Below are 20,256 nucleotides of genomic sequence, written 5' to 3'. Positions count from 1 at the left end.
GCAGACTGAACAGCAGGGGGCTCAAGACACAGCCCTGGGGCGATCCTGTGCTCACTGTGATTGTCCTTGATGTTTGGCTGTCGACCCTGACTCTCTGTTGCCTCTGACACAGGAAGTTGAGGATCCAGGTGCAGGTGCCATAGTCCACATTCAGCGACCGCAGCTTTTCCACCAGCTGTTGTGGAATGATGGTGTTGAATGCTGAGCTGAAGTCGATGAAGAGGAGCCTGGCGTAGGTGTTCTCTTTCTCTAGATGCGACAACGTGAGATGGAGTATGGTTGAGACAGCGTCGTCTGTGGAGCGATTGGCTCTATATGCAAACTGTAGTGGATCGAGTTTTGCAGGGAGGCTGCCCTTGATGTGCTGTAAGACAAGCCGCTCAAAACACTTCATCACTACAGGTGTAAGGGCCACAGGTCGGAAGTCATTTAAACCGGCAGGATTTGACTTTTTTGGCACTGGAACGATGGTCGCGCTCTTGAGGCAAGTGGGCACAACTGCCTGGCTGAGCGAGATATTAAAGATGTCTGAGAAAACATCCTTTAACTGCTCTGCACACTCCTTTACCACACGCCCAGGAATGTTGTCTGGTCCCGCCGCCTTGCGTGGGTTGACGCAGGCGAAGGCCCTTTTTACTCCAGCTGCTGACAGCTGTAGCACCTGCTCACTGGGGCGTGGTGGGGGCATCTGTGCCTCAATGGTGTTATTAACCTCAAAACGTGCATAAAAGTCATTTAGTCTGTCCGGCAATGAGGGGTCTTTTTGTCCAACCTGCTGGGGAGGGGGCTTATAGTCCGAAAGTGTCTTAAAGCCCTGCCACAAACGCCTGGAGTCCTTGGTGTCCGTGAAGTGGCCATTGAGCTTTTGCCCATACAGCCGCTTCGCTTCCCGGATACCCTTGGTCAGATTTTGTCTCGCCAGACTGAATGCAGCAGTGTCCCCAGATTTAAACGCCACATTTCGGGCTCTCAACAGTGCACAGACCTCTCCGGTCAGCCAAGGTTTCTGATTGGCTCTCTTCCTAATGGTCTTAACCACAGTCACATCATCAATACATTTATTTATGTAGCCAATGACAGTTTCTGTGTATTCCTCCAGGTTGGTGACATTGTCATATGTTGCTGCCTCCTTAAAAATGTCCCACTGTGTATCTTCAAAACAGTCCTGCAGTGCTGGAATTGCCTCCTGTGGCCACGTTCTGACCTCTTTAAGTGCTGCTCTGCTTTGTTTCACCCTAGGTCTATATATGGGCGTGAGCATAACAGCTGAGTGATCAGAAGAGCCAATGTTAGGGAGGGGGGCTGCTTTGTAGGCATTTCTGATGTTTGTGTACACATGATCTAATGTGTTTTTACCCCTAGTTGCACAGTCAACATGCTGGTAAAATTTTGGTAACACAGACTTGAGACTTGCCTGGTTGAAATCCCCTGCTACCACGAAAAAGGCGTCGGGAAGTGCCGTCTGCTGCTATATGTGGGACAAGTACAGTGGATACTGGAGCTCTTCAAACTTCGAATAAAACATTTTTAACACAATATTTGCCGAAATCATATTTTTTCTTTTAGTCCTGTGCCATTGAGAAACATCAGTGGCACAAAACACAAAATCTGGAATGCTGACATGACCCTAAGGATTCAGGAAATGTATAATTTACCCATATTATTTCATTTTGAGGGACAGATTTTCAGCCTTATATTAAACAAGCAGTTTTAACGCGAAACTAATCAGACCATAGTCAGTTACAACACAGACTCGTTTTAAGTATTTGTTCAATAGTAGCATTTTATAATAAAGCAGTTCATGAGTCACAGTAGTAGTCAAATCAACATGAAAGTATATGCATGAAATTATGTGTCCTTTTATCTACATAATGCTGTATATACAGCAGTAACAACAGTGTAGTAACATCAATATAAATATACATTGTGCAACATTGGGTTGATCGCACTATATAAGAGACTAAAGTCCTTTGTGCCGACCCACTTTATTTTTTGTTCAGTTTTTTCCTTGTATGGCTTATTCTTTATTTCCTTTTTTCTCTTTTTGTCTCTTTTTTCCCAATGTCCTTGTTCATGGTCTAGCTGCCGGGTAGAAGTTTTTTTCCAAACCTAGGGCCATGTTACACATTAAAACTGGTCATCAATTTCTCCATCTGACTCCCCAAGTTCAAATTCTGTTCCAGTGAACAGAATCCAGTGAATGGCCAGCTTGCCATCGTTGTCGGTCCATCCATGGAGAATAGGGCTTGGCACAACAGGAGATGCCTGTAGACAGCAGTTCCAGATTGCTGCCTGGTAGTGGTTGAGTTGGAAATAATGGAAATGGCAGTCTCTCTGCCTTCTGGATGTCTTATTTGGACATGGTTTAAATCATGTTGGGCCTCATTCGAGCATCTAGAGAGGGAGACTGGATGCTTCACCTGGCAAGCATTCGAGCAATGATTCCTTGGTGCTTTGCATATGACCAAATTAATTATGCACGGTACCTTCCCTACTATTACGCCCAAATGTCTCAACTGCCCATCACACACCCAGATGTGTATACAGAATTCATGGAAGGGGGTTTCTCAGTTCAAATGGGCTCCACCAATCCCTTTCCCCGAATCCCTGTTGACCAAGCCATAGAAGAAACGGTGAACAAAGACACCCAGACAGCTGGAGGGACAAAGGGATTCAGCTTGAAGCCAGGAGCTGTGATAACCTTACAGCCGAGTACAGAACCTTGTTCCTCAGACATCTGAGAGACTTGATAGGTCAAGGCAGTTACAAGCTGTCCCATCCAGATCTACAGGGTCCAAGGATCAAAAGAAATTATGAGGATGTCAAGGCTTTCATTGACCTTATGGAGAATAACTGGTTCAATCCTGTGGCTCCAAATGGCATTGATCTGGTTGGCCTCTCCACTGGCTCCATTGCACCACCTGATGTGACCAGGGATCTCTTGAGAGTTCCTGAGATAGGCGAAGAGGCCAAGGACAAGTGTGAGGAAATAGCAGAGTTGCACTCCACGCATGAGGAAGCTGATACTCATTTGCTTCGCCATGCCTTGCATGCATCTAATGCAGGCTCACAGGCAGTAGTAATTACAGCTGAAGATACTGATGGCATGGTGCTCTGTCTTGGCTTCCAGAAAGATATTGCCTGTCCCATCTATCAAAAATGTGGGACACAGAACCGCACACGTTTTCTGGACATCACAAAACTGGTAGGCTCAATCGGACGTAGTGTATGTGACGGCCTAATTGGCTTACCCACCTTCACAGGATGTGACACAGTGAGTGCATTCGCCGGTCGAGGGAAGCTGAATGCTCTGAAGATGAGGACCCTTTCTGGCAAGATACTTTCAGTCAACTGGGGAAGTCATGGAATGTATCTGATGATCTCTTCCGGAAAATTGAGAAGTTTACCTGTTGCATGTACATCGCCAATAGCAGCACAGGTGATGTAAATAAGATGTAAGTAAGCTGCGCCACAAACTGTTCTGCACCAAAAGGGGGGAAATCGAATCCAGCCAGCTGCCACCATGTAGAGATTGTCTCTATATGCATTATTGAACGGGCAAACTACCAGGCAGCAATCTGGAACTGCTGTCTACAGGCATCTCCTGTTGTGCCAAGCCCTATTCTCCATGGATGTACGTACCGACAGCGATGGCAAGCTGGCCATTCACTGGATGCGTTCCCCACCTGCACCAGATGTGGTCTTGGAGCTGTTGTCCTGCAAGTGTGTGCAAACTGCCAGATTGCACGTGCCTGTAATGGACTGACCTGCACCGACATGTGCAGGTTGCAGACCTGCAGCAACCAATACAGGCAGATGATCCACAACCAGAATTTGAACTTGGGGAGTCAGATGGAGAAATTGATGACCAGTTTTAATGTGTAACATGGCCCTAGGCTTGGAAAAAAACTTCTACCCGGCAGATAGACCATGAACAAGGACATTGGGAAAAAAGAGACAAAAAGAGAAAAAAGGAAATAAAGAATACGCCATACAAGGAAAAAACTGAGCAAAAATAAAGTGGGTCGGCACAAAGGACTGAAGTCTCTTGTATAGTGTGATCAACCCAATGTTGCACAATGTATATCTATATACTGTTGATGTTACTACACTGTTACTGCTGATATACAGTACATGTAGATAAAAGGAAACATAATTTCATGCACATACTTTCATGTTGATTTGACTACTTCTGTGACTCATGAACTGCTTTATTATAAAATGCTACTATTGAACAAATGCTTAAAACAAGTCTGTGTTGTAACTGACTATGGTCTGATTAGTTTCGCGTTAAAACTGCTCGTTTAATATAAGGCTGAAAATCTGTCCCTCAGAATGAAATAATATGGGTAAATTATACATTTCCCGAATCCTTAGGGTCATGTCAGCATTCCAGATTTTGTGTTTTGTGCCACTGATGTTTTTTGATGGCACAGGACTAAAAGAAAAAATATGATTTCGGCAAATATTGTGTTAAAAATGTTTTATTCGAAGTTTGAAGAGCTCCAGTATCCACTGTACTTGTCCCACATATACACAAAAGGGCTTGAATGAAAGCTTAAAGTGTCCCCTTAAAAATGATACCAAACACTATGGTGAAATATATTGAAATATATACTCAACAGGTGCCAATACCAAGATATGCACCTGCATCTAAAATGGCTTTTTTCAATGGGGGAGGGTAACTTCAGCACCTGATAACACCAATTTAGCTGTGACCCAGGAAGGGTTATCATACCAAAATGTTATCTACAGACATAGAGCTTCTCAAAAATGATAAGTAACCTTTGCCACCTTTCGGTGTACCGACATCTCGTCTGGCCCATGGACTATAAGAATAGTGACGGACAGCGATTATTGTTATAAAGCTGGCAGACTAGAAAATCAAGATACCAATACCTAACATAAGTTAGTTTTAAGAAATATATATATAAGAATATATATATTATAAGGGAGAACCGTGCACATGGCTGACGGGGAAACCTTTGGTGGAGCAAAGGAAGCGCAGACTGACTTTGGCTCCATACATGATGATGAGATAGACCATTGGTTCTCAAAGTGGGGTACGGGGACCCCCAGGGGTACTTGAGGGGGTTCCAGGGGGTCCCCAGCTAAATGATGGATAGGAACCAAATGGACCCTTATGGGTCTGTAACTCTGAGAGTGTACAAATGGAACCAAATGGACCCTAACGGGTCCATTTGGTTCCATTTGTACACTCTCAGAGTTAAATTAACATTGATTTTATAATATGAATTGGGGTCCCAGAGATATAATTGTCATTAAATGGAGGTCCGTAGCCTAATGCATGTCAAACTGGGGGTCCTTGTGGTTGAAAAGTGGTTGAGAATCACTGCTATAGAGCCGTAAAAATCTTCTCTTATGGGGGTCCCTTGCTTATCTTTTCAAATGGGGGTCCGCGGGCTAATAAGTGTCAATTTGGGGGTCCTTGACATGAAAAAGTTTGAGAACCACTGAGATAGACAGAGATGCTCCACCACGCTCTTCCAGTAGAGAGGGATGAGGGAGGTTGGAACCTGGCTTTCTCCCGATGTCGAGAGTTACCCATCTACATGGACGTAGGCTTCCATGTAGATTAGAGCATTCAAAATGTGAATACACTTATGTCATACCTTTATGTGAAAAATGGAAAATGAAATACAAATGTAATTATATCATTAATATTTATATATTTTTTAAAAGATGCAAGTTTAAAACCACCTCCTTATGAGGGGAATAGAAATTAGAAAGATGAATTATTTCTCCTCTGAGACTGGTAATCAGGACATGTGCTCCTGCAGAGAGAGACTAGCCGACACTCTGTCAGCCCGAAGCCACAAACAGGCGCAGCATCTCTCTCAACCTAAAGAGTCAGTGAAAACTACATTTCTGGTGGTTGCTCTTACTATTGAAAATAATAAAGCCCCTAATTAAGGAGCAACAGCTTCAAGCTTCAAGATAAAGAGAACCTTGAAGCTGTTATAAGTACTGTGATTAGGTGTATGTGAATGACATAGAACGGTGAGTATGAGAATTCCACACTACGGCAACATACATACACATTCCATACAGGTGGAGATTTGTAATTGAAGCTAAGATTGATGCCAACGTTTGATGCAATGCTAAGCGGAGTAATGTATTGAGCAAATGTTTTAGGAGCACAATGTTTTGTATGCAATAAATTGTAAGCATTTAGGTGTGTTGCAAGGACTGTGTGCTATGATGATGTGCTGAGAGTTGGCATTGTGGCGTGAAGAGTGGCTCATTATCCCTATGTGTGACTGGACTTAAGAATGAGTCGTGAAGTTCTGGGTGGCAGGCCATGGGGATGTAATGGGTTGGTGTAACGCATGAGCTTCTATGCATTTCTCTAGTCAGAGGAGTAAGATAGGTTGTTTCAATGGTGTCTGTTGACTGAGTGAAGGTCAAGTTGATGTTCTGTTGAAGCTGGCCAGTAAGTTCAGGGGGCCCCTCTGCCTCCTGCCTTTCTTATAACACAGTATCCTCAGATCCATAGGTTGTCTTAAGTCGGGGACTGGATATTGTGGTAGTGGATCAAGTTATTAAAGGGCTTACGGATGGTGACCAGACTTAGACTAAAAATTAGCCGCTAATTCCCCGGAGGCCACGGGCCTGCTAACACGGTCGAGTTTGCTCTGAATTCACCATGGCGGAGAAACGGTAGTTCTCAAGTCGCCACAAGTAAATATTTTCTGCACTTCTGTGTGTTGCTTGTTTAAAAGGTCCCTGAGTGAAGGGGACCTCCTATCTGTGTTGTACACCGCTCCAGTCGTGGTCTGGAATGGTTAATAGTACACATGGAACCAAATGGACCCTTAATGGTCTTTTTGGTTCCATGTGTACACTCTGAGTTACAGACCTGTAAGGGTCCATTTGGTTCTCAGAGTAAAACGCATTGAGGATTTTAAAGTGTAGATTGGGGTCCCATGCCGGGATGAAAAACAAATTGGTATACATGGGGGTCCGTAGCATAATGCATGTCACAGTGGGGGTCCTTTAAATGAAAAGGGTTTAAAATCACCTTTTCTGGATCAGGACCCACTTGAAAATGCATGAAAGAGCATGTTTACTTTAATGATCAATCAATACATTGTGTTGGAACTAACAGAGTATATATTGAGGTCCTATTAATCTGTGTCACAATGCAAACTCTCAATGTTATATTATCAATACAATCTTTAGTGTTTTGCCAATTATTTTGGGACCCACTTGCAATGTCCTCACAGCCCACCAGGGGGCCCCATCACACAGGCTGGGACTCACTGTCCTAAAGGCCAAACCGCACCAATGCAAGTTGCAACTCCTTGTAACAAAACAGTTTTAAGGCCAGTCCACATGCAACTCCTTGCTTTAAGGCCAGTCCACATGCAACTCCTTGTAACAAAACAGTTTTAAGGCCAGTCCACATGCAACTCCTTGCTTTAAGACCAGTCCACATGCAACTCCTTGTAACAAAACAGTTTTAAGGCCAGTCCACATGCAACTCCTTGCTTTAAGGCCAGTCCACATGCAACTCCTTGCTTTAAGGCCAGTCCACATGCAACTCCTTGCAACTGCCATTGGAGATTATGGTTGCAAGGAGTTGCATTGGTGTGGACTGGCCTTAAGATAATTACAGATATGAAGTCAACATACTGTACTGTAGGCTACAACTGTAGTACAGTAGATATATTATAGAGGTAGGTATAGTACAGTAGATATATTATATAGGTAGGTATAGTAAACTAGATATGAAGTTAACACTGTACTGTAGGCTACAACTATGGAGATGAAAGACTGATAATCTGTTATAAAAACAACTTTACAATAAAATGAATAGTACAAAGGTAGGTACACATCAGATAGGTGCAAATCACATGCTGATATACATCTTCACTGCCTACTATTGCTATAAGTAAACTACAATGTGAAACTCTAATATAAAACAGTCCATACTCAAAGGAAGGCTGTGTTGTATCTTTGGATTAACTTTTCGCATATATGGTCCTTTTTAACAATGTAAATGAGTTTGGCATTATGGATTGGTTATATTAAGGTTTTCTGAATACCTAAAGTGAGTTATTGTATCATTTAGAGAACTCTTATGTGTGCGTATGTCCTCGCAACCACAGTTAGTGTGTAGTTATGTTAAGAAAAGCATTCTTAAATGACCAAAACCTTTGACCTGTAAACCTAACCCTAAAGTTACTACCATGTGTTGTCAATACAAAAATAATGCTAAAATGGGTTAAACACAGGAGGTTCACATTTTATTTTATGACCATTTAAGAAAAACATTGAAGTTAAGCTTGTTCAATATAACTAGTACCAGAGAGTGGGCCTGGCAGATTTACCCAACATGTTTCTTTGCCGCATTGAAATTGTAAGTCTATGTCCTGTTTTAGAACTAAAATATAATGAATCACTCATTATTTCAAACCTGACTTTATTTTGTCTATTTGATTCTGACTGAGTCACTTTCACTGTAACAAGTTACATGTTTGAACTGTTGACCAAATAATTTCATTACAAAAATAAACACATCAGATCTTATCAAAAGCATAGTTTTATTTTTCACAAAATGTTTTCCCATATAAAACTACAGCCTGATGAAGAGTGAAACACACCAGATATAGGTAAACATTTAAATGTTCTGTACATGACAAAACAATAAAATAAAAATGTAAGCAATTTAATGCAATGGCAAATCTTTCATACATACAGTACAGTAGTTCCCCACCAATGCATTCTTGAGTGGCTAAATACAATTACACTTACACTAAGGATACGGATAAGGAATTTTGAACCGTAATCCCATTCTTCAGATGTGAGGAAACCAAAGATATATTAGAGTGTGTATTTCTCATTGTTTTGCATCATCTGCCATACTGTACATCGTCAATGATGTGAAACAATACATTTACAACCAATGACACGTTTGGCATCACTGCATCTTGCAGGAGAAATGTACAAAGTCTATTTCTTCCCACAGTTTTTGAATCCCTCTAGGACATTTAAGCGGCGGGTTGAAACAACATTTTAAATATCTTATTCAATCAGCCTGTTCCATGTTTTTCCCATTCAACCCCTGACTGTGTGGGTGTCAGTACTGTACCGATGCGGCTGCAATGAGAAAACACGGCTCAGGCTGACTAAATAAGCCATTTAAACGGTTGTTATAACCCGTTGCTTAAATTGTACTTTACGACTATTTGGCAAAGATCTGTTTGCGTCTCGGACTACTGTTACTTTTTGGATAGGATGTGCAGAAAAATTTACTCATCACCGGGGACTTTCACCGGACCAGACCTCTGCCAGGGTTCAGCACAGCGGAACCTCATCTCAGAGTTAATAGCAGAGAGTGAGGTTCCAAGCGGAGCTATTCACCTGTTTCCTAGGCTTTTCACTTCCTGTGTGTGTTCCACTTCCTGTCGATTTGATCCAATGAAATCCAATGAAACTGGTCAGATGACTAATGATATCCAATGAAATCCGACAGGAAGTGGAAAACACACAGCCTAGGAAACAGGTGAATACCTGCATGGAATTTATTCTGTGCGTAATATGTAGCTGGAAAGCTCCAATCGTTCATTGTTCCAGCTACATCAAAGGTGCACGAGTGTCATCTCCCCATCCCCAACATATTATCAATTATGTCAAATCAAACCCCTGGGGGTCCCTGGACCGCACTTGGACCACGTATAATACTGTATAAGCTAACTTGGCTACGGCCAGAGCGGATCAAATTTACTTGCTTGTAGATCTGCTATTTTCACTACTTTTGTGTGACATGCATGACATTGCATGATGAAGTATGGCATTAATTTACAAAAAAAAAATAAGAAAGAAAAGTAAAAAAGTTACAATGTGTAGATACAGGGTTTCTGACCGACAGCAACTATATATAGTATATACATTTCAGGAATCTCTTTATTCAGTGAATATATTGGATTGGGAGACGTGATCACCGCCTCTTTCAGATACAATTTGATGTAACTTGTGTTCAAAATCACTAATCTGCTTCTGTGATGGAAGTTTCTTTCAGCTGCTGTGAAATCTTGAACTCATCAGCCTTCTTTGCGAGAGATCTGTTATCAGAGAGTTTTGATCTCCTATAGCTCTTTCGACATAGTGGACACTTACATACACCAGAAGTGTCCCAAGACTTTGTGATACAGGCTTTGCAGAAGCTGTGCTCACATGGAGTGGTGATTGGATCAGTGAACACGTTCAGACAGATAGGACACCGGAACTGCTCTTCAGACGGGACACTGCTGGCAGAGACCTTTTCTACAAACACAACAAAAGTGAAAGTCATGTCAATGTAATATCATACCTGGAAAACTCTCTGTTTCACATGAAACAAAAAATAATCATACACTCCCCTACCCACCCAGTCAACGCACGCACGCACAAGCATGCACGCGCACATAAACCCTGCCCATCATAGTTGAAACTATAAACTGTAGTGAAAATATTTTTAATGGCAGTAAAGGTCGTTTCAGACGGGGAGCGGTTGATGCGGGCGCTCTCACTTGGATCAGCAGCGATCGTGTCGCAATCATTGTCGCTTTGTCCACCTGCGCGTAGCGGGGAGAAGAAAAAAAATGACCACAATCCAGCTTTTGCCACCGGCGGGCGTGTGCACAAACGAGCACGAGCATGATAATTTCACGGGACCGCGCCCGCCCGCCTCACCGTCCCCTCAACTTCTCCGCGAGTCCCAAATAATTCCCCACCCCCAAATAATTCCCCACCTCTCATTGAAAATTAATTACATATAGGCATCTCAGCAGCTCCCCGTCTGAAACAACTTTTACCCTAAAGTCTAAACAAGTGATCATGAGTGTAAGCATCGTTGCTGTCCGGCAGAAACCAGCTAACTCCATTTTTATGCTTTTGCATTTGATTTCATAAATCAGGGCCATTGAACACCCTTTACATCTGTTTGTTGGTAAAAAGAAATATTGAACCAATGAAAAGCATTAAAAAGTGCTTCTGACAAAACCAGCTAACTCCATTGGATCCTCAACATTTCTGCTAAACCAGCTAAGTTCACCGGAGTTAGCTGGTTTTGCTGACTCCAGGCTCCACAACATTTTGACCTCCAACCTCATTGTGAGCTTGGAGGTCCATTCAGCTGTTCTTATCAATGATGAACAAAACCTCCTAACTGGAGTTAGCTGGTGATTAATGTGTTAAAGTCTGAAGGCTTTTGGCTCTTGATTGTATGACCTACAGTTCAAGAGTTATAGGCCAAATGTGAATCCACCTGTTATAGCGCCACCATGAGGCCGATTTGTAAAAAGAAAGCGAGGCAATTCATCCCTGTGGTAATGAGTGTGCAAAGCATCACATCACTCGGACGCTACGTTTATGATTTGTGGCATTTTGTGCAAAATGGGCCACTCTCGCAAATTTGGAAGACAATTATAGCCAACCAGAGTTGAATATGAAAAATCTGACAGATGTGTCTAGATCACATGACCACATAGATAATGTATACCAATTTATTTGAGGTTTGGAAAAAATCTGTTGGAGTAGAGGCAGACAAATCTGCCTCATGGTGGCTCTGATTTGAGGTTGGCAACTGAAAGTTTGCATGCAAAGCCAATTGCCCCTAAATTAGCTTTCCACAGAGAGACAGACAGACAGACAGACAGACAGACTCATAGGAGTGAAAACATAGTCCCTCGCATTTGGCTATTTCGGCTTGACGGGGATAAAAACCTAAATGTAATAATAATAATAATAATAATAGTACATCTGAACTTACCAAGTAGCTCCAAGAGGTGCGGTTGGTGTTTTTTAAGTGCATTGTAAAATGCTGCTTTTATGGATGTCCCCCCTGGTTCTAGCACATACATGTAGAGTACCCTCATTCGATCCATGTTTATCTCCTTCTTATAAATCTCGGCATAGATCTCACGATGAACTTTGTCTCCTAGACTGTCTACTATAGCCTTGACTGTGGGAACCATTTGAATCAAATCTGCCTTGTAGTCGATCACAAAACGTGCTGTTTGCAAGAGACAAAAGAAAGTGTTGAGATAAATACATAACAGATTATTAAGCTCAGTCTCGGCATCTCTCCCCACATAAATAGTAGTTTAACAACTGGTACACACACAACTACCAACTTGTTACTTTCCTTAATCATTGAACTTTACCAAGGACAGAAAAAAGCTCACCTTTTTCTCTATCCGTCAAGTCATCATCAGCATCCTGTTGAACAGCATCATCAGCATATGGAAAGTGAAGGAGTAAAGATATAAGGAGTGCAGTTTCATACTTTATATAAAAAAAAATAAGATTCCCCTGAGCACAGAGGAGAAAGATGGATGGAACATAATTTATCAAAATGCTGGACTCCAGGCACAAACTCAAACTGCACTGTCACATCTGAAGAATGTTGTGGAAAGCTGGAAATTCACTTGGTCTTTTAGTTGACTGCAACAAATTCCTGTAATGTTACCTGATTCGGATGCTATCAATGCATTGAATGGGACATTATCACCATTTTATTAGACCATTGAATGGGCGAAGTAGGCGACCTACTTACCTACCCGCGATTTATCAGACCATTCATTGGGTGTTATCAAGACATACTGTCCTACCAACGGAGATGACTTAAATATTTAGTTAAGTTTCGGTTTTGGTTTTGGTTTGGGACCATGACGGAGGCGCGCAGTCCCAGGCGAACTGGAGCCCCGTGAAGGACCACCGAGGGAGTTAAGCGACCGAGTTGCCGTCCTGAACGGTGTGACGTTCGCCTGAGTCTACTCAGCGGCGTTGGAGTTATGTACCGATAGGCACAGAATCGTAAATCTTGTTGTGGGGACTGCTCCGCCTCCAAAGTAGGTCAGTAGCTCCTGATTACGCCCAATGAATGGTCTGACAAATCGCGGGTAGATCCGTGTATCGCCTCGTCACCTACTCGCCCATTCAATGGTCTGATAAAACGTGATAATCTCCCATTCAATGCATTGATAGCATTCAAAGCCGGTCGTAATGTTCTGCATTGAGGGAGAGAGAGCATCGTCTCCCTCACCAGTCCACCTCTAGTCTTGGGAAGTGAAACGTTAACATTTTGGAGAAAAAAAAATATATGTGATATATATAAAAGATATATATGTGATATATATGTATTGGGACATTTCCAAACCAAGCCCTTTGTACAGTTAATGTTTACATTATGTATTGTTTTAATAACCTATATTCTATAGGTGTGATTCTCAACCAGTTTGATTTGCATTAGGCCACGGACCCCGAAAATAAGATTTCTATCTCTGGGACCCCAATCTATACTGTGCGATTCTCAGTGTTCATTTAACTCTGAGTGTACACATGGAACCAATTAGACCCTTATGGTTCCATTTGGTTCTATTGGTACACTAGTGATTTGTAACCACAGTAAAATGTTATTGTACACCAGCTCAGTCACAAACAATGCACACCAAGGTGATGCGATATGTATTTAAAATGTGATCATATCAGACAGACAGAGTTAGGTTCCGCAGTTTCAGGGTAGATTTGATAAATTTTGATTAATATGAAATACACAGGAAGTAAAACTATATCCGTGACATGTGACTGGACATAAAACATACCTGCTCTGAGGGACCTCTTGTTTTTCCAGCTCTTGACACGGCTGTTGAAAGAGGTGCATATTTGTGTGTGTGTGTATACATGTGTGTATGTATATATATATATATGTATATATATATATATATATATATATATATATATATATATATATATATATATACACATACATACATACATACATACATACATACATACATACACATATATATATATATATATACATACACACACAGACAGACAGACAGACAGACAGACAGATTATATTTATGCTTGGTGTTTGTGTTATTAAATTGATTGTATGGATTCTGCTATATGATACTACTTTTTATGATTAAAAAACATCAAATATCAACGCTATTTGCATTTTGCAGAAACATACAGTGACAAAGCGTGGACACATCCCCACACACTTTGCACCTCGTGTTCAAGTTCCCCCAGGGCTCATAGTGTATTTTGTCCCACACTGTATACAAAGTTACATTAAAATGACAAAAGTAATTAACTGATATTAAGCAACAGCAGCTTACACATGTATCAATCCAAAGGAGACTATGATGGACTACTATGAAAATAATATAATAGGAATCGATCAGCATAAATGGAGACATAAATGAAATGTCTCCATTCAGAGTCAACCAGGTTCGAACATTACTCACCTGCTGCACCTCTGGAATGAGCTGCAAGAAATAAATCATTCAAATTAAATTAAAACATGAACACGTGAGCTAATATGGACAAGTAGGCCGAAATTTAAGATAATATGGACAAGTACAGTTAGACGTGGGCTAATATGGACAATTAAAGTTAGACTTGAATTATTATGGACAAGTAAAGTTGGAACTAAATATTAGACACTTAAAAGATAATTTAAACCTCAGGAAAACATTTGAAGGAGAGATATTTTTTACAACAGCCCTAAAAACTCATCTTTCTGGAGGCCAAAAGAAGAGCTAGTACCATTTTCCCTGTAGACAGACGCCCCCCCCCCCCCCCCCTCCCCTTTTTTGTATATACCTCCACCAGAACAACCTCCTGGACTCCCACCAGTTTGGGTTCAAAGTGGGTCACTCGACCGAGACTGCCCTCCTGGCAGTGACGGAGTCGCTCCATACCGCTAGAGCGAACTCTCTCTCCTCCGTCCTGATACTCCTGGACCTGTCTGCAGCGTTCGACACAGTGAACCATCAGATCCTCCTCTCCACCCTTAAGGGGATGGGTGTCTCAGGCTCTGCACTCTCCCTGTTTGCATCCTACCTGACGGGTCGCTCCTACCAGGTGATGCTGAGGAGGTCTGTATCAGAACCACACAGGCTCACTACTGGGGTTCCCCAAGGCTCGGTTCTGGGTCCTCTTCTTTTCTCTCTCTACACTACATCTCTTGGTGCTGTCATCCACTCCCATGGCTTTTCCTACCACTGCTATGCCGATGACACCCAGCTGATCCTCTCATTCCCCCCCTCTGACACACAAGTGGAGGCACGCATTGCTGCTTGTCTGGCTGACATCTCGGAGTGGATGTCGACGCACCACCTGAAGCTCAACCTGGACAAGACCGAGCTGATGTTCCTCCCGGGGAAGGGCTGTCCGCACCGAGACATGGCCATCACCATTGATAATGCTTTGGTGACGTCAACTCGGACTGCGAAGAATCTGGGTGTGAACCTGGATGATCAACTGTCGTTCTCGGCAAACATCGCATCAGTGACACGGTCCTGCAGATTCCTCCTCTACAACATCAGGAGGATTCGCCCCTTCCTCACGGAGAAGGCAGCCCAGGTGCTCATCCAAGCTCTTGTCATCTCCTGCCTGGACCTCTCCAGGAGAGGCGAAATCCCAAAACGGCAGTGGCGACCGCCCTCCGGCATCTGCCATCAGACCTCTGGAGCTTGTTCAGAAAGGTTCAGCTCGTCTGGTGTTCAACCGCCCCAAGTTCTCCCACACAACTATCCTTCTCCGTTCTCTACACTGGCTCCCCGTAGCAGCTCGGATCCAGTTTAAAACCCTGGTGCTAGCCTATAGGGCAGTGAAAGGAACAGCTCCTTCTTACCTCCGGGCTATGGTCGATGCCTACACCCCTGCCCGGCCACTTCGGTCTGCCACCTCGGGGCGACTGATTGCCTCGTCACTCAAGGGTCCTTCTGGTCGATCGACACGGTCACAACTTTTTTCTGTTCTGGCCCCACAGTGGTGGAATGAAGTTCCCACTGATGTCAGGACAGCAGAGTCACTGCCCATCTTTCGCTGCAGGCTGAAAACCAACCTCTTCAGGAAACACTACCCTTCCTCGTTGTCTGGCTTACTTGTTGTTAACTAGCTGTACGAACTCTTGTTTTATTGTTGTACTGTTTTATTGGATCTTGTTTAGTCGATACACTTTTTGTATTAGCTCGTGCTCATTTGATTTTGCTATTTTGTCTCATCTGTTTAAGAAAGTAGGTAGCTGATATATAGCACTTTTACCTTGCTAGGTATACTCTTGGTTGCTTGTTTTTGCAGGAAATGCACTTAAGACTTCTGGTGATTAGTAGTTTTGTTCCCTACCTATGTTGAATGCACTTATTGTAAGTCGCTTTGGATAAAAGCGTCTGCTAAATGACTGTAATTTAATGTAATTTAATGTAATGTATATATTTCTTATTTTTCATGCTTTTTTACATTTTTGTACATAGTGGTATTTTTTCACTGTATTTTTATGTTGATTTTTGAACTGTTTGGTTGCTACTATATTATGTCTATGAAATTAATTCAAGGACCCCAACGGAAACAAGTCCGCAAGGACTTTTTTGGTCGGACCTTTTAGACAAAAGTATTATAAATGTAACTGTGTTGTTTTACATTCAATCAATCAAAAAACATCTACCCCTACAACAGCTTTTCACAAACGTTTTCAACTCACACAAAAGAGAAGTTTGGTGTCTACCTTAGACCCAAACGTACAAAAGTATAATATAAATAATTAATCACTTAAGTCCTCTCTCAAAAGCAGTCTGCTATTTTCACTATCACCGTTATTTATTAGTTTGTTTGTTTGTCATGATGATTGCTTGGAATGATTGGTTGGAAAAACGTAGTTGTCACAATATGAGCTCACCTTGTCTCACATCATGAGGAGATGATGAGGGAGCTGCAGCTGCTCCTCTCTCTGTGTCTGTGTCTGCAGCTGAGGAAGAACAAGTTCATCATGACAGACTCATACAGTATGTTACCACCGTGTTTTCTGTAAAGCACTTTGGTCAACTTTGTTGTTTCTAAATGTGCTATATAAATAAAGTTGGATTGGATCGTGAGAATTTAATTTGGGAAAGGAGAGAGAGCGAACTCTCTCTCCTCAGTCCTGATACTCCTGGACCTGTCTGCAGCGTTCGACACAGTGAACCACCAGATCCTCCTCTCCACCCTCGAGGGGATGGGTGTCTCAGGCTCTGCACTCTCCCTGTTTGCATCCTACCTGACGGGTCGCTCCTACCAGGTGATGCTGAGAGGGTCTGTGTCAGAACCACACAGGCTCACTACTGGGGTTCCCCAAGGCTCGGTTCTGGGTCCTCTTCTTTTCTCCCTCTACACTACATCTCTTGGTGCTGTCATCCACTCCCATGGCTTTTCCTACCACTGCTATGCCGATGACACCCAGCTGATCCTCTCATTCCCCCCCTCTGACACACAAGTGGAGGCACGCATTGCTGCTTGTCTGGCTGACATCTCGGAGTGGATGTCGACGAACCACCTGAAGCTCAACCTGGACAAGACCGAGCTGATGTTCATCCCGGGGAAGGGCTGTCCTCACCGAGACATGGCCATCACCATTGAGAATGCTGTGGTGACGTCAACTCGGACTGCGAAGAATCTGGGTGTGACCCTGGACGATCAACTGTCGTTCTCGGCTAACATCGCATCAGTGACACGGTCCTGCAGATTCCTCCTCTACAACATCAGGAGGATTCGCCCCTTCCTCACGGAGAAAACAGCCCAGGTGCTCATCCAGGCTCTTGTCATCTCCCGCCTGGACTACTGCAACTCCCTCCTTGCTGGTGCTCCGGCATCAGCCATCAGACCTCTGGAGCTTGTTCAGAAAGCTGCGGCTCGTCTGGTGTTCAACCGCCCCAAGTTCTCCCACACAACTATCCTTCTCCGTTCTCTGCACTGGCTCCCCGTAGCAGCTCGCATTCAGTTTAAAACCCTGGTGCTAGCCTATAGAGCAGTGAAAGGAACAGCTCCTTCTTACCTCCGGGTTTTGGTCAATGCCCACACCCCTGCCCGACCACTCCGGTCTGCCACCTCGGGGCGACTGACTCCCTCGCCACTCAACGGTCCTTCTGGTCGATCGACACGGTCACGACTTTTTTCTGTTCTGGCCCCACAGTGGTGGAATGAACTTCCCACTGATGTCAGGACAGCAGAGTCACTGCCCATCTTTCGCCGCAGGCTGAAAACCCACCTCTTCAGGAAACACTATCCTTCCTCTTTGCCTGGCCTACTTGTTGTTAACTAGTTGTACGAACTCTTGTTTTATTTTTGTATTGTTTTATTGGATCTTGTTTAGTCGATACACTTATTTGTTTTAGCTCGTGCTCATTTGATTTTGCCATTTTTGTCTCATCTGTTTAAGAAAGTAGGTAGCTGATATATTGCACTTTTACCTTAGCGCTAGGTATACTCTTGGTTGCTTGTTTTTGCAGGAAATGTACTTAAAACTTCTGGTGATTAGTAGTTTTCGTTCCCTACCTATGTTGAATACACTTATTGTAAGTCGCTTTGGATAAAAGCGTCTGCTAAATGACTGTAATGTAATGTAATGTAATGTAATGCTTTCAGCTATGCTACGCAGCAGGACGGACAAACACGGCGGCTCATAGACTCGACTCGGTCAACATTGTAATGCTGTAACACAGCATTATTGGATTAATAACTTAAACATTATTACCGTTTTGGATAAGTTACACTACTCGTTAATGGGTAAAACAATGATATTACAGTAACATATTACTTAACACGTACTGTCCTATTATCCACATATATATAGCTACATCTGGGAGGAGAGACAGAGAAACCCCGGGGCCATCTTTGACTGCTTGTCTGTAAATTATTTATACATTTTAGTCAACAAATAGCAGGCCATGTAGTGTCAATCTTCATTCATTTTCACATCTAAAACTGCTAGTCAAAACATTTCAATATTTGATACTTTTCCATAAGTCTTGCTTCTGTCCATCTCAAGTGGTGTGAAGTGTCACTCGTTATGCTATGGTTCATTTCATTAATGCAGCAATGTTGCCTGCTTCAATAGAAAATGAATAGAAGTGCAAATATTTGTACCTTTAACTTCCAGCTTGTCTCGTTGCCACACTTTCTCTTTGTCAGGTCCCCGCACCTCCAATGAGAAGTATTTTGGGTTGAGATCCATGAACACCTCAAATAATGGATCGTGCTTTTGATCAAAGTCCAGCTCAAAGGGGCACTCCTGAAAACATACATTATACAATAAGTGTATTATACTGTGCAAGCAGTGGTAGCAGTATCGATAGTATCAGTAACAGTAGTAGGAGGAGTTGCACTTATTGAGGAAATGGGACAGTCAGTTTTCATGACAACCCAGTTTTAATGAAGCCAAACAAAAAAGAAACTCAAGTTGTAATTGCACCATACAATAAACTGAGGTAGAGTTCTCAAATTCTGCCCGAACCCGAGGGTACCCGACCCGACCCGACGGGTTCGGGCCGAGCCGGGCCGAAATTTATGCTAATTGGTAGGGCCGGGTCGGGCTCTCGGGTTGGCGTTGCTGCTGGGGATTTTTTTTTTTTTCCCAATAATAATGATTCTGTTCTGTCAATCTGTCTTTGTGTATTTATTTATTAATAATGAACAGCAGTGCTGTCAGTGTGTTGTGTTGTGTGTTGTGCTGCGCTCTGACTGGACTGATTAGGAGTTTGGGACTGGCGCTGGGAGAGAGAGAGAGAAGAGAACAGCACGCGTCGCGCTGTTGCGCAGCATAAAGTCTGTCAGACTGAGTGAGGCTGAGGGCGCCTGATTTAGACTTCATTGCAGTCTGGTGTTGCGCACAAAAAAAACATTCAATCTACAAACCCACTGAAGTCCACAATGCATCATGAGCTAACACTTGTTTAACTTGTAGATCGTTTTTTTTTAAAGGACCATAAATCACACAGTGAGCAGAGAGGATGATGGCCTGATTTGTACTTAATTGCAGTCTGGTGTTGCGCACAAAAAAAACATTCAATCTACAAACCCACTGAAGTGCACAATGCATCATGAGCTAACACTTGTTTAACTTGTAGATCGTTTTTTTAAAGGGCCATAAATCACACAGTGCGCAGAGAGGATGATGGGGGGGCGTGTCCGACTCAGGTTAACAGCAGGTCAGCCAGAGGGGAGAAGAACTTTGGAGAAGATGGATGCGAAAACAATTAAAAGAAAACTTGCGACAGGAAAGTTTAGTTTATCTACTAACGAGGCTGGGAAGGCCAAAGCATGGGAGAGATTCAAATTGGTCGTGAACTCCGAAGGGAAGGTGTTGGACTTTGCCCAGTGCACAAAATGCAAACAGGTGCTGGTATACAACAGCAAGACAACGGGGACATCCACCATGAATCGTCACATTAAGGATTCGTGCTCTGGAACGTCGGCAACACC

General features: G+C 42.9%; 1 protein-coding gene across 1 annotated transcript in view; it reads right to left on the bottom strand.

The window, feature by feature from the left end:
* Positions 1 to 8,612: 8,612 nt before the first annotated feature.
* Positions 8,613 to 20,256, bottom strand: part of LOC311046722 (uncharacterized protein) — a 34,448-nt gene continuing 22,804 nt past the window's right edge. Inside the window, exons 12-18 of the mRNA XM_084059232.1 lie at positions 18,922 to 19,066; positions 16,700 to 16,768; positions 14,265 to 14,285; positions 13,611 to 13,651; positions 12,192 to 12,225; positions 11,777 to 12,019; positions 8,613 to 10,290 (exon numbers count right to left, since the gene is read on the bottom strand). Of these exons, the coding sequence (XP_083915358.1) occupies positions 10,013 to 10,290; positions 11,777 to 12,019; positions 12,192 to 12,225; positions 13,611 to 13,651; positions 14,265 to 14,285; positions 16,700 to 16,768; positions 18,922 to 19,066 (831 nt within the window). The 3' untranslated portion in view covers positions 8,613 to 10,012. The remainder of the gene's footprint in view (positions 10,291 to 11,776; positions 12,020 to 12,191; positions 12,226 to 13,610; positions 13,652 to 14,264; positions 14,286 to 16,699; positions 16,769 to 18,921; positions 19,067 to 20,256) is intronic.

Source organism: Gymnoscopelus microlampas, assembly GCF_963454915.1.
Source record: "Gymnoscopelus microlampas genome assembly, chromosome: 1".
In the NCBI taxonomy this organism is placed as follows: Eukaryota; Metazoa; Chordata; class Actinopteri; order Myctophiformes; family Myctophidae; genus Gymnoscopelus; species Gymnoscopelus microlampas.
Note: the sequence above shows the minus strand (reverse complement) of the source record. Positions and strands in the feature narration are given on the sequence as shown.